The sequence below is a fragment of the Rhamphochromis longiceps genome, linkage group LG7 (genome assembly GCF_057381845.1).
Source record: "Rhamphochromis longiceps isolate RC_006_pf linkage group LG7, R_longiceps_female_GT1.1, whole genome shotgun sequence".
Taxonomy (NCBI): Eukaryota; Metazoa; Chordata; class Actinopteri; order Cichliformes; family Cichlidae; genus Rhamphochromis; species Rhamphochromis longiceps.
This window is the reverse complement of record NC_140563.1, coordinates 68,684,528-68,697,345: the sequence shown is the minus strand read 5'-3', so window position 1 is coordinate 68,697,345 and position 12,818 is coordinate 68,684,528. Positions and strand designations below refer to the sequence as shown.

Here is a 12,818-nt window from a genome sequence, read left to right as displayed (position 1 = left end):
ACCTTTGAGTACACAGACAAACTGGACTGGGTTAAAAAACACCACTGCACTTTACAGGAAGGGCCAGAGTCGTCCCTGAGGTCCTTCAACATCTGTCAGACAATCTCAAAGTGAGACAGGTATGTGCCAACTCCACGTGAGCTGATTGTTCAGAGTGAGTATCACAATAGTCTGAGCAAAATGACAAAAAAAAAAAAAAGTTTAAAAATCGAGGTAGCGCTACTCTTTACTGGACAAAAAGTGTCCTCAATGGTAGAGGCAAGAGCACAAATAATGAAATAGCTGACTTTAGATACATTTTTAAGTCTGTGTATATAGTCCTTCCCCGGCCTTGTTAGCCTTTGTCAGTTATGCAGATGGTAGTTTTTAAAACAGTTAATGAACAAGAACTGCTTTAGACAAGTTCCTTTGATCCTTTACCCCGAGTCCTAAAGTGTACATTTATTTTCTTACTCATTTTATATTTATTGTTTGTTTACTTGCACTGCTGTAGCCTCGTCGTCTCGTCTCTATATGCTGGACTGTCTGTAGCGGAGATGACAATAAAGTTTACTTTGACTTCAGCAGCGAGCACGCGCACCGAGGGCTCTCGCTCACTTTTCGTGTACAGAATTTCAAAAAAAACATCGATGCAAATTATAAGTCTGTATCATGATGTCTGGTGTTTTCGTGTTTGTTTTTATTTTGTTTTATTTTGCGAGTTGGTTATTAGATGCTGCTCCAGCCACCAGAGAATCCCCCGCCGCCCCGCCCTCTCCTCCCTGCCGCAAGCAGCAGGCGCAGGGCGCCCTTACTCCCAGCAAATGGGCGATAGAAAACCGATCGGTGCCTGTGACATTCCCACTATGCGCTGGCATGACGTCGGGGCAGCATGAGTAGGAGGATTTTTTTTTTGCAGATGCCCATGATGCCGCCCCGGGCAACTGCCCGTATGAAAATCCGCTACTGCATGTCGCACATGGGGCGATTAGGAACCAGTGACACCAACGAGATGAGGCCTTCTGGCACGCCTTAGATTTGCCACCTCAACATGCAGTTAAGGTCTAGAGTCTGGCTTATGAGCTACTAAAGTTTAAATTCAGGTGTGTTGCAGCAGGGACACGTAAGGGTTTCAGGAAACTGGCCCTCGAAGTAGAGGGAAGGGTCTACCATTGCACTGGCTTTGAAATGCTTGTATTTGAGGGGAAAGCACCAGAGTTTGTGGCCCTGCATGGAGCGCAGACGCAAAGTTAACAATGTTTGATGGGAAGATCTGGAGTAGATGCTATCAGCTTTAAATTTTATCAAAAATGGGAGTCCCTAATAAAACATGCAACTTGTTTTAATGTTGTGAAGTGGCTGAGTTAGCGTTGGATTATTTTTATCTTTACGGCTAATATCTCAGCACCTCACATTTGTGTTTTGTCTTTTACTGCATGGTGTATTGTAAAACAGTCTTGATTCACTCTGATGCTGGAAGACAAACTTTAGGACGCAGTATGAGTCTTTATGTCCCTGCTAATGATGGACGGGCAGATTTATTTTGTTTGGGAGAAACACAGCTGTCAGCTTGCAGATTGGCCGTGGGTAAGCCTTTAGAAATTAAAACCTCTATATAAACACTGCAGAACACAAACTTATATACTGCCTAAAAGGCCCAAAGCAACAGCAAGACCCAACAGACACAACAACCTGCTGAAGACTGACAGAGAGAGAAGCCACACTAAATACACCGGCTCCAGGAGGCGGGATAACAACGCACAGGTGAACCCAACCAAGACAATAACGAGGGTCTTCCTGCAAAAGAGGGAAGGAAAAATCACAGAAAGCCACACGAGAAACTCACTTTGGAAAAAAACCAACAAAACTAAACAGAAAGGAAATCTGAAAGAAACGAACAAAGAAGAGGAAGCTGCTGCGAGGGGAAACACTGGTTACCTGGTGTAGATACATCACAGCAAGTTACAACACAGATGCAAAAACATCCACAAGTCTTTATCCTTGCTATCATAAGCTTATGTTTTTGACTCACACTGAGGATAACAAGGCTCAGGTGCTCCGACGAGACAGTAACGAGGAGGGAAAAGGAACAAAGGAGGGAAAGTCCAAAAAGCCACTTCAGGATAAAAAAGAGGGAAAACATGCAAGGTTCAGAATCAATTCATAAAAATGTATTAATAAATGATTTCTGCTGCTTTTTCATTGTGTGTACATGAAAACTGGGTGTTGGAGTTTGTTTGTCTTCACATCTTTTTTTAGTGGGTTCAAATCTGAGAGCCTGAAGTGATCGGTGGGCAGATTTTCAGGGAGCTTCAATACTTTAGTTTCTGTTGAATATTCTTAATGCTCTGCTGGACAATAAAATGTCCTTTTAATATTTATGTATTTATTAATTTTTCCTTTTGTTTCTACTTATTTTTTTCTATTGTGGCTTTGTTTACATTTTCACATGGTCTTACTGAGGTGATGCAAAGTGAAACATGCTTTCTGTTCGCTTGTTTTTTCGGTCATGTACTCGAAAAGCTTGAACATGGACCTTGAAAGATCTTAAAAAGTGCTTGAATTGGAGCCAGATAAAGGAACCCTGTTTAAAGTTGATTGGGAGGTGATGGAGTCTGAAACCATGTGATCACTGTAAGCTCTGTGATTTATTACCCGATGGACCAGCAACGCCTTCACTGTGTTTAAATGAGAATGAATCCAGCTTTACTTTAATATAGTCGGTACTGTGCAAAAGTCTTGAGCCCTCGTTTCACTCGTTTCTTTACATTTTGCAGGAGAATTGGAAACAGATGCAGCGATTCACTGAAATGTGCAAATATTCATTAAAAATACAGAATATGAGGCAAAAATCTAGTCTTTACAGTTCTAACGAGCTTGAACGTGAATGTTTGGTCTGGCCTTCATCCTTCAGCTCTCTCTGAACTCTCTGAGCAGCTCTCTGGCGTCTCTGTGAGGACCTGCAGGAACACTTCTCCAGACTTCTTGAAGGACATTCAAAGCTCTTCTGCCTTCTGTTGATGATGTTGATGACTCCACGCTGTTTATGTCCTGCTGAGCTTTGTGCTCTGGGACTGCCAGACCATGACTGATAGTGTTATTGTCTTATAGCTCACGTCACTGCTTATATCTGAAGTCCTGCTGGCAGAAATGCCCTTCAGTCAGAAAGGTTGATGGTCAGGATGAACCTGGACACTTCTTTGCACACATGTGTGTCGTATCTTTTGCATGATAAGTACTGATAGAGACAGACGTGAGTCTGTATTTATATTTCTTGCAGCCTGTTAGCACTGTACCTCCTGCCTTTCCAAATGGCTCTTCTGTGTTTCTGTCTCATCGTTCTGCTGATGAACATTTGTCGCCCACCGTGATCTCAGCACGTCGTCCTGGTTCTGGACAGCAGACGTGTGTTGATCTGAGTCCTGTGATTTCCAGTAGTGATTTATTCCCAAGACCAAATCAAACCGTCCTCTGCTGCCGTGTTGTTGCACAATAAAAATGATGCAGCTGTCAGAAACGGTCCGGCCCTGGTTATTGTCTCAGATATGACGCTCGTCTTATCCTGTCGGCTTCTGTCGCTTTCCTTCATTTACTTCTTGTTATTTTCCTGAAATGTGCTCCAGAGTGACAAAAATATGTGCTGGAGTTTATGCTGCACTAAAACCTCTGTGACATCGATGCACTCACTGCTAACAGGAAAGCCAGAGGAGCAGATGCATCCCAGCAAAACACTGATGCAGCTTTTTCACATTAAACTGAAGTGATATCAGATACAGTCCTGATTAAAGCTTTAAGACCACTTGAAAAATGGCAAAAATCATAGTTTGCATGGTTGGATCTAAATAAATGTTGTTACTAAGAGAATGTTTTATTCACAAATGCAGACATTTCAAAGCTAAACGACATGATTTTGAAAATGAGAAGTGATATGAAGTGTATGTTAATCACAGAATCATAATTCATACATGATTTCATTGATAGTTAATTATGTTTAACTGCTCAGCACTGATCAGGATATAACCAGGAATACGTTTAAGCTGTTTGATAGATCAGCAAAGATAATATAGACGAGCTTCACACAGAGTCTGTGTGTCTGCGTGTGTGTGTCTGTGTGTGTGTGGCAGCTCCAATTATAGAGCCAGCATTCCTCACTAGTTTGTCTCCTCTCCTTGCATCCTTGTTCCTGATGATGCCCCCCAGCAGACTGCAGCAGCACGCTTCCTGAAGCAGACTGAGTGCTGCAGATGACAAGTGACATTTCTTAAAGAGAGGCTCGACCCTTTTGAATTCTACTCTCTACCTGACAGTCCTGAATGTCTGACCATCAGTTTGTGCCCTGAAGTTCAAAAGCACTCCAGTTATGCAGCAGCACCACGATCAGCAGCACGTCCACCTCTCAATGAGTCCAAAAACAGATGAAGTGTTTGGAGTGCCCGAGTCAAAGTCTGGACTGAAATCAGACTGAGGTGCTTCAGCGTGACCTTAAATATGTGTCTGAATTCCAACAATCCTCCAAATAAGAGTGGACCAAGATTCCTCCACAGTGATGTGAAAGACTCACTGCAGGACCACAAACACGTGACTGCACTTCCTGCTGCAGAGGGTGGAACAACCAGTGATCAGGTTTAGGGGGCAGTTACTTTTGCACACAGGGCAGGTTTGGGGAAAGTTTTTCGCTTTATAAATGAAACCATCATTTAAACAATACTGTTTGTATTCTCTTTATGATCTTTGTCTAGAATGGAAACAAGTTTTATCATGTAAAACATCAATCAGACCATCTTCTCAGCACTACACCCACTCTCCTGTTGGCATATGTCTGCTGTTTCCTGTTCACCAGTGGATCAATGGATTCATGTAAATGTTGAAATGACGGCCATGAGAATAATCTAAATGTACATCCACCACATGGTCAAATATTACTGAACCGGTGGTCCAAACCTCCACAGGATGTCGGGATCTGTCTGTGGAAGTTTCAAGGTTCATTTGTTTGGATCACCTGGAGAGTTTCCCTCCTGCAGGGTTTTCCTCTCTATCAGCAGTGCTTCCATCTGTGCAGCCTGTCCAGTTTTCCCAGCAGAGGAGGAAACATTTCAGGGCTGGTTAATCATTTTTGATCTAACTGCAGCACAGACTCTACTCTCACCCTTCCATGTTTTAGACATGCTGTGCTGGATTCCCTGCTTCTTTCTGGGCTTTTTATTTTGGGGCTCAGCTCATGGGGTTCCCCAGACAAACGCCCGCCCCGACGTCACAGACCAGGAGCTGTTCTGGGGTTCTGACCAGTATGACTTTGCTATAGTGCTTCCTGCTGCTGGGTTGGAGTGTTTCTGGCACTTTGCTCACCGTGGAGAGAGATTTTACTTGAACTTCATGGTAAGAAGAAAACTCTGTGTCAAGCTAAGTGACGCCACCTGACATGTAGTCTGTTTTCCCACAAATGTCAGATTAGCATGGACACCAGCATCGGTACCATCTGTTGAAAAGAGCTCACAGTGGTAACATCAAACAGGATATTTTACACTGACAGAGCTGCTGCTGCTCGTTCCTGCAGTGTGTGGACGCTCTGTATGGTTTTTAACTCTGTATTGGTTTTGTAGGTCCAGTGGGTGATGGGAGTCGGCCATGACAGACACCTGTCTGTCACCGTCAACACTCCGAGTGATCTGTTGCTGTCTACTGTTGATGATGCGAAGGGCCAGATCAACTTTGAGGCTGCAGAATCAGGTAGCTGTCTGTCTGATGGATAGCTCTTCCATGCTGTTATTTCACTTCAGCTGAATGCGATGAACAGATTGTAGGAAATTATGTCTAGATATTCACTTTAACATTAAATGTTGATACAACACAAACTCTCGTAGAGGATGTAAAGTCAGAGAGATACATGTTTTAAAGGTGAGCAGCCAAATAATTATTAAAACACAAAAACACCTTGTTAGCGTTAGCTGGTAGATTAGCATTTGAGATTTCCATTGAGATTTCATCTTTTATTCTCATGATACAGGTCGTCCCACTGCATCTCACCCTGCAGGAGTTTTACAGAAATGTTCAATAAAATCTTCTAATTTTCATCATGTTTTTCTGTAATGGTGCCTGGGTGGTGCCAGTGTTTTAAGTTTGGACATTTTGTTAGTGTTTAGTTTTCCTGTGTCTGTTTCCTGTTTTATTATGATAGTCTTTTGTCCTGTGCTCGTTATGTGGAGTGTACTTCCTGTTTCTTTAGTTTCTTCCAGCCATGTTTTCACCTGTTTCTCATCCTGTCATTATTTATTTGTCTCTGCTCATTGTCACGTCATCGTCAATGCCTCGTGCGTGCACCCTGTAGATCAGCGGTCTCCAACCTTTTTTGCGCCACGGACCGGTTTATGCTCGACAATATTTTCACGGACCGGCCTTTAAGGTGTCATGGATAAATACAACAAAATAAAACTAGTACCGGTACCGAAAAAAAGAAAATTTATTCATAACACACGTGGAAAGACCCAGGAAAACCGAGTAAACGATAAAAACGATAACAAAATAACACTGAAAACCGATAAAAACCCTGAAAACCAGACATTTCACACCTGAGCCTCAACTCTCGCGGCCCGGTACCACACGACTCACGGACCGGTACCGGTCCGAGGCCCGGGGGTTGGGGACCGCTTCTGTAGATGTTATTAGTCTCATCATTGAGACTCAACTCTTCAGTCGGTTTCGGCACCGTTCTCTGAAGGTCCCACCACAGCTTCTCCGTCAGGCTGAGGTCTGGACTGGCTGGAGCATTGCACCACTTTGATTCTTTTTCTTTTGGAGGTTTGGCACTCTTCTTGGTATCATCGTCCTGTGGCTGATGGCCTCACATCTGACTCTAGAATACATTTGTATACAGAGGAGTTCATGGTTTACTGAGTCACTGCACGGAGCCCAGATCATCATCCCTCCACCACAGTGCTGACAGCTGGTCTGACATGTTTCGTTTTCTCCTTTATGGACAAACATGTCCACTTTGGTTTTGTCTGTCCAAAGGAACCTGAGCGTTGCTGCAATGTTCAGTTAAAGAGAAGAGGCTTCCTCCTGGTAACCCTTCCAAACAAGTCACACTTGTTCCGTCTGTTTCTATTTGTACTCTCATGAACTTTAACATTTAACATGAGGCCTGTAGAGTCTGAGAATGAGAATTCTTGGGGTTTTGCAGTTTTTCTGAGCGTTTGGATGGTCTTAGGTTGAATTTGCTGGAACATCCACTCCTGAGATGATTGTAGTATTGTGTTAACACACAACTGAATGCTGCAGACCAGCAAACTGCAAAAACGTCTGCATTTGCAAAGGTTCTCACATCTGCCGTTGGATACACCAATCAAATACAACTGATTTTAATTCCTATGGAAACATTAAGGATAAACTCAATTTTCACAGGATTCTGCGATACGTAATAGGTTTGCTTTAACTGGAAAACATTTTGTGTTTGCTGTGTTACTTTTAACTGTGCTATATGGAAAAAAAAAAAGAAAAACATCTTGACTTGTCTACTTCCAGGTTTCTATCAGATGTGCTTCAGCAACTTCCACAACCGTTTCGGCTCGATGCAGGTTTCCCTCAGCTTTGGTGTTTACTATGACACCTACCAAGATCCCTCAAAGAGCGAGGAGGAGGAGAAGAAGAAGGAGGAGATCAGCAAAGAGCTGAACAACACACTGAGCGTCATCGAGGTACACATAGCTACCTGCTGTTACAGTTGTTATAGTGTTGTGGTGTCTGTGGCAGTACTGACAGCAGTTGGTGAGCCAAAACAAGTCAAATGTATTTAAACTTCACACTTAAGTTCAAAGTGTTTCACAAAATGAATTAAAAACAGTAACTGGTAGCAGAGGCGGGATTGTTGGAGTTTGACACATCAAAAGTGAATAAACAGATTTTTATACCTGCGTCTGTTCTGCTGTGTCAGACTACGACCCACAAAGTGGAGACCTACGTCTTTCACATGTTCCGGCACTACGGCTTCAGTCGGATGAGAAAGAGCGTAGACTACTTCCTGCTGCAGTCCAACTCAAAGTACATCACCTGGTGGTCGATGGCCCTCAGCCTCCTCATCGTCACCTCTGGGTACCTGCAGCTACTCTTCCTCAAAAGCCTCTTTGTCAACAATACCGGCACAGAGGGCGAGAAGCCTCGATGCTGATAGACTAAAAATAAAAATGTCTGGATGTTTTGTGGAGGAAAGGCAGACACGAACAAATTGAAAAGCAGTGATGGTTCTTTCTCTTTGAATGAATAAATATTAGAAATAATCATGTTGAGACTTTGTGATGCTTTTCCAAACAGACTCGATCAGTTATCTTAACACGTTTTTTTTTCACAATATACTGCATTGATACAGTTTGATAACAAATAAAAACAATAACATATATGTGATGGTGATTTTAAAAATATGTAAACATATTATACTGATAGCTACCAGTACTCTCCAGAAACCATTCATCAGCTGTTTGCAGAATCTACACGTTGGCATAGCAATGGGCGGTTGGCGAGGGGTTAAGGACCGGTCTCTAGGCCAGCATGACGGGGCAATAGCAGCTAATCACCAAGCACTTACAACGGGTTGGGAATGATTGGTGGTTCAATGGTTTCCTACAGGTCTCTGGGCCTTTGTGACACAATATGAGTAGACTGTGTTGCCAGTAGGTTATGGGGCTTCTGTGTTCACATCTGCTCTGTATGACATTAAACTCCAAGGACCAAATAAACTGCAAATTTGAGTGTTTCGAGCAGCCTGAGCTTTTAGCTTACATGCACTGGCATTATTATTAAAAATGTAAAATAAAAGATGTTAAACCATGTTTCACATGAACATCCACCACCAGAACACAAAATATATGATGGGAAAGACAGAGGAGCAGAACAAGTTCATCTAGAGGCAGATGTTGCTTAAGGAAGTAGACTAGAAGCCAAGTATAATAAAACTGACCGCATGTTTTAAAAATGCAGGGGTGGTTAGTCTTTAAATGTTAACAAAACAAAATTTCAAGGTTGAGGTTTGAAAAACTGTAAAGTCCAGAAATCAGTGGTTAATGTCACTTTGTTGATAAAGTGTGCTGGTAGAACCTGGAATTGTGGTTTCCTGTTAAAATGTTACCAGATCCAGCATTTATGTGTGACTTCAGACTTTATACATAATAATGACCCAGACTGAACACTGCAGTTATAATTGATCTGAATTTCAGGAGTGGGACCACACCTCCATACACGTCACTTCCTCTCCTATGTCTATATATGTCGCCTGCCCTATAACCTATAACAGGCACTATAACCTGTTCATTATTGTTTCCATGCCCCACCCATCTCGCCTTTTCAAGCCTTTCACTTCTCATTAGTATCTGCACAGCCTGGGACCTGCCTCCAGTCCCCTCTGAGGCCTTCCCCAAGCCACAGCCTCAATTCAATCTCAAGCCATTATCTACTAGAAATGCTGTCAAACCTAAAATGAGGACGATAGTATTTTGCAGGCATCTGTATTCAATTCAATTTAATCTTATTTATATAGCACCAAATCACAACAACAGTCACCTCAAGGTGCTTTATATTGTAAATGGTAAATGGCCTGTATTTATATAGCGCTTTACTAGTCCCTAAGGACCCCAAAGCACTTTACACATCCAGTCATCCACCCATTCACACACTGGTGATGGCAGCTACGTTGTAGCCTGGGGCGCACTGATAGAGGCGAGGCTGCCGAACACTGGCGCCAGCGGTAGGCAGAGGGCCCGGTGGGTGAAGTGTCCCAAGGACACAACGACCGAGACTGTCCGAGCCGGGGCTCAAACCGGTTACAAGGCGAATTCCCAACTCTTGAGCCACGATCGCCCCCAGGATATTGTAAGGTAAAATCATATGACCCTGTGAGCAAGCACTTTGGCGACAGTGGGAAGAAAAACTCCCTTTTAACAGGAAGAAACCTCCGGCAGAACCAGGCTCAGGGAGGGGCGGGGCCATCTGCTGCGACCTGTTGGGGAGAGAGAAGGAAGACAGGATAAAGACATGCTGTGGAAGAGAGACAGAGATTAATAACAAGTATGATTCCTACGGTGGCTGGGAAGTGCAAATCACATTTACAACATCAACAACAAAATAATATTTCCGAAAACACTTTTACATTAAAAAAAGGTTTTGACCTTGACTTCCAGGTGTTCTGAGTGTGGTGTTCAGAGCTGCCCACCAGCAGGTTGAGGATTGAAGCCAGAAACTTGGAGATGTTATAGGTGACTGAGTTGATCATGCAGACAATTGGTCTTAAAGGTGCACCCTGTTTATGTATTTTTGGTAAACCATAGTGGTTGGTGTAGATTCCCCTGGGTACAGCCTGTGGTATGAGGTCCGGTCAATAGCCTTGTCTTGTTCTAACTGCTTCAGACAGTCTATCACCCTCTTCCTGTAGCCACTAAAATTTATTTATACAGTAAAACTGTTAATTTTCATTTGTTGCCTCAAGACAACACTGTGCAGTTAGCCCAATTTTTTTCAGGCAATATACAGTAATGCATTTGCATTTGCGTGTAGAGATGTGTTTGTGTGCATTTATATGATCATAGTCAATGTTTATTACTTTACAATCTACTCATAATTACAGGACATGGATGTAAAAAACCTTTTATGGAGGGAAACCAAGGGAATGTGCACTTTCTGTCCTCAGAAAGTGAGGACAGTGAAGTAGAGGAGTGGATCCCTGAATCAGGTTTGAGGGACAATTAGGAGCTCAGGAGTAACTGTGTCTGTGTGTCAGATGAAGAAAATGGCGAGGGGGCCAATCTCGAATCTTTGCAAGAGGGCATTAAAAATATCAGCCAACAAATCTTTGACCTCCGGACGGAGATGAAAGCTGACTTCGACGCATTCAAAGAAGACCTCAGGCGTGAGTTGAAAGACGACCTAAAGAAATTCAAAGAAGACACAAACCAACAGCTATCGGCTAACAAGCTAGCGCTCCAAGAACACGGCGAGAAACTCGAGGAAGCCGAAACACGAGTGGCGGGGCTTGAAAGCTGGTCAGCGGTGGCCTATGACGCACTGAGACAATCGCTAATGGAGCAAAGGAAACTAACCGAAAGGCTAGAAGACCTTGAGTCTAGATCGAGAAGGAGAAGGAGAAGAGGGCAGTTCGGTAATGAGCTTTGTTGAAAATGTGATCAGAAGAGAGAGACTAATACCTGATGGCACTGACCCACAAATACAACGGGCTCACCGATCCCTCGGTCCTAAGCCAGGTGCTGATGCCGCTCTCCGTTCCATTGTCGTCTGTTTTCTTCCGTTCAAAACAAAGGAAACCGTCCTCAGAAACGCATGGCAGAAGAAGATCCTCGTCAAAGACAAACCCATCGGTTTTGACCATGATTATACTGCCACGGTAGTACAACAGCGCCGTGCACATAGAGAAGTGAAAAGCGCACTTAAACAAAAGGGCATACGATTCCAATTCTCTCCAGGGTTTAATTAGAGCCCCCGGGCTCGGTGTGAATAATGCAGCACCTGAGCGCACCTGAGCGGCCTGCTCGAGCAGAACGAGGAGCCGCAGGGAGGCCGAGAGAGCACCACCTCCAGAGGGAGAGAGAGGGTGGTGAAAGGGTTTGAAAGAGTAACATCATAACATCTGAAGGTTTTCATGTCACTCTAATGATGTCCTGACAGAACCACGAGGGGCATCAGAAACATCTGTGTCACACCTGTCCATCACTACATCTGTGTTAGTGACACTGCTGGAAGAATCCAGATTGCTTTGATTATTGTTTCCTTCCATTTTGTTTGCACTAACACTGCAAGCATCAGACTAAATCATACTTAGTATGTATGACCCCACAGTACCATATCACCCTATTAGAGCACTTCGCTCTCGCTCTGCAGGCCTACTTGTTGTTCCTAGAGTATTTAAAAGTAGAATGGGAGGCAGAGCCTTCAGTTTTCAGGCCCCTCTTCTGTGGAACCAGCTTCCAGTTTGGATTCAGGAGACAGACACTATCTCTACTTTTAAGATTAGGCTTCAAACTTTCCTTTTTGCTAAAGCATATAGTTAGGGCTGGACCAGGTGACCCTGAATCCTCCCTTAGTTATGTTGCAATAGATGTAGGCTGCCGGGGATTCCCATGATGCACTGGGTGTTTCTTCTTCACTCACTATGTATTAACAGACCTCTCTGCATTGAATCATATCTGTTATTAACCTCTGTCTCTCTTCCACAGCATGTCTTTATCCTGTCTTCCTTCTCTCACCCCAACCAATCACAGCAGATGGCCCCGCCCCTCCCTGAGCCTGGTTCTGCTGGAGGTTTCTTCCTGTTAAAAGGGAGTTTTTCCTTCCCACTGTCGCCAAAGTGCTGCTCACATGTCATTGTTGGAGTTTCTCTTTTGTCTCTTTATTATCATAAGGTTCTTACTCTACAATATAAAGTACCTGGAGGCAACTGTTGTTGTTTTTGCTGTATAAATAAAAGTGAACTGAGTTGAATGTAATTTGGTTGAACAGGAAATTCACATCATGGATCTGGAGCAGCTGTGTGATGATGTCATGTCAACATGGACCAAAACCTCTGAGGGATGTTTCCAGAAACTTTTTAAATTTGTGCCACAAATGACTAAAGCAGAAGAGAGCTCAGACTCAGCTTCACTGTCATTCAGCCATTTGACATGATATGAATGAAAAACAGATTCTCTGTCCAGGACCTGGGTCTGAGCGACCCAGGGTCCATGAGCATTTATGACTCTTGTTATATGATATGTGTTTGTTTCTGCATTGTGCTGCTGTTCCTGTGTCTATGATGTTGGAGACCTCACCTGCTCAACCGCCTGCCATAACCACGCCACCATCACTTT

The 12,818-nt window shown here is 43.5% G+C and overlaps 1 protein-coding gene across 1 annotated transcript; it reads left to right on the top strand.

The window, feature by feature from the left end:
* The first annotated feature begins 4,929 nt into the window (after positions 1–4,929).
* LOC146666870 (transmembrane emp24 domain-containing protein 6-like) lies at positions 4,930–9,951 on the top strand. The gene is made up of 4 exons (XM_085415000.1): positions 4,930–5,355; positions 5,580–5,706; positions 7,498–7,670; positions 7,907–9,951. The coding sequence occupies exons 1-4, from the start codon at positions 4,930–4,932 to the stop codon at positions 8,138–8,140; spliced, it is 960 nt and encodes a 319-aa protein (XP_085271126.1). The 3' UTR covers positions 8,141–9,951.
* Positions 9,952–12,818: the final 2,867 nt, after the last annotated feature.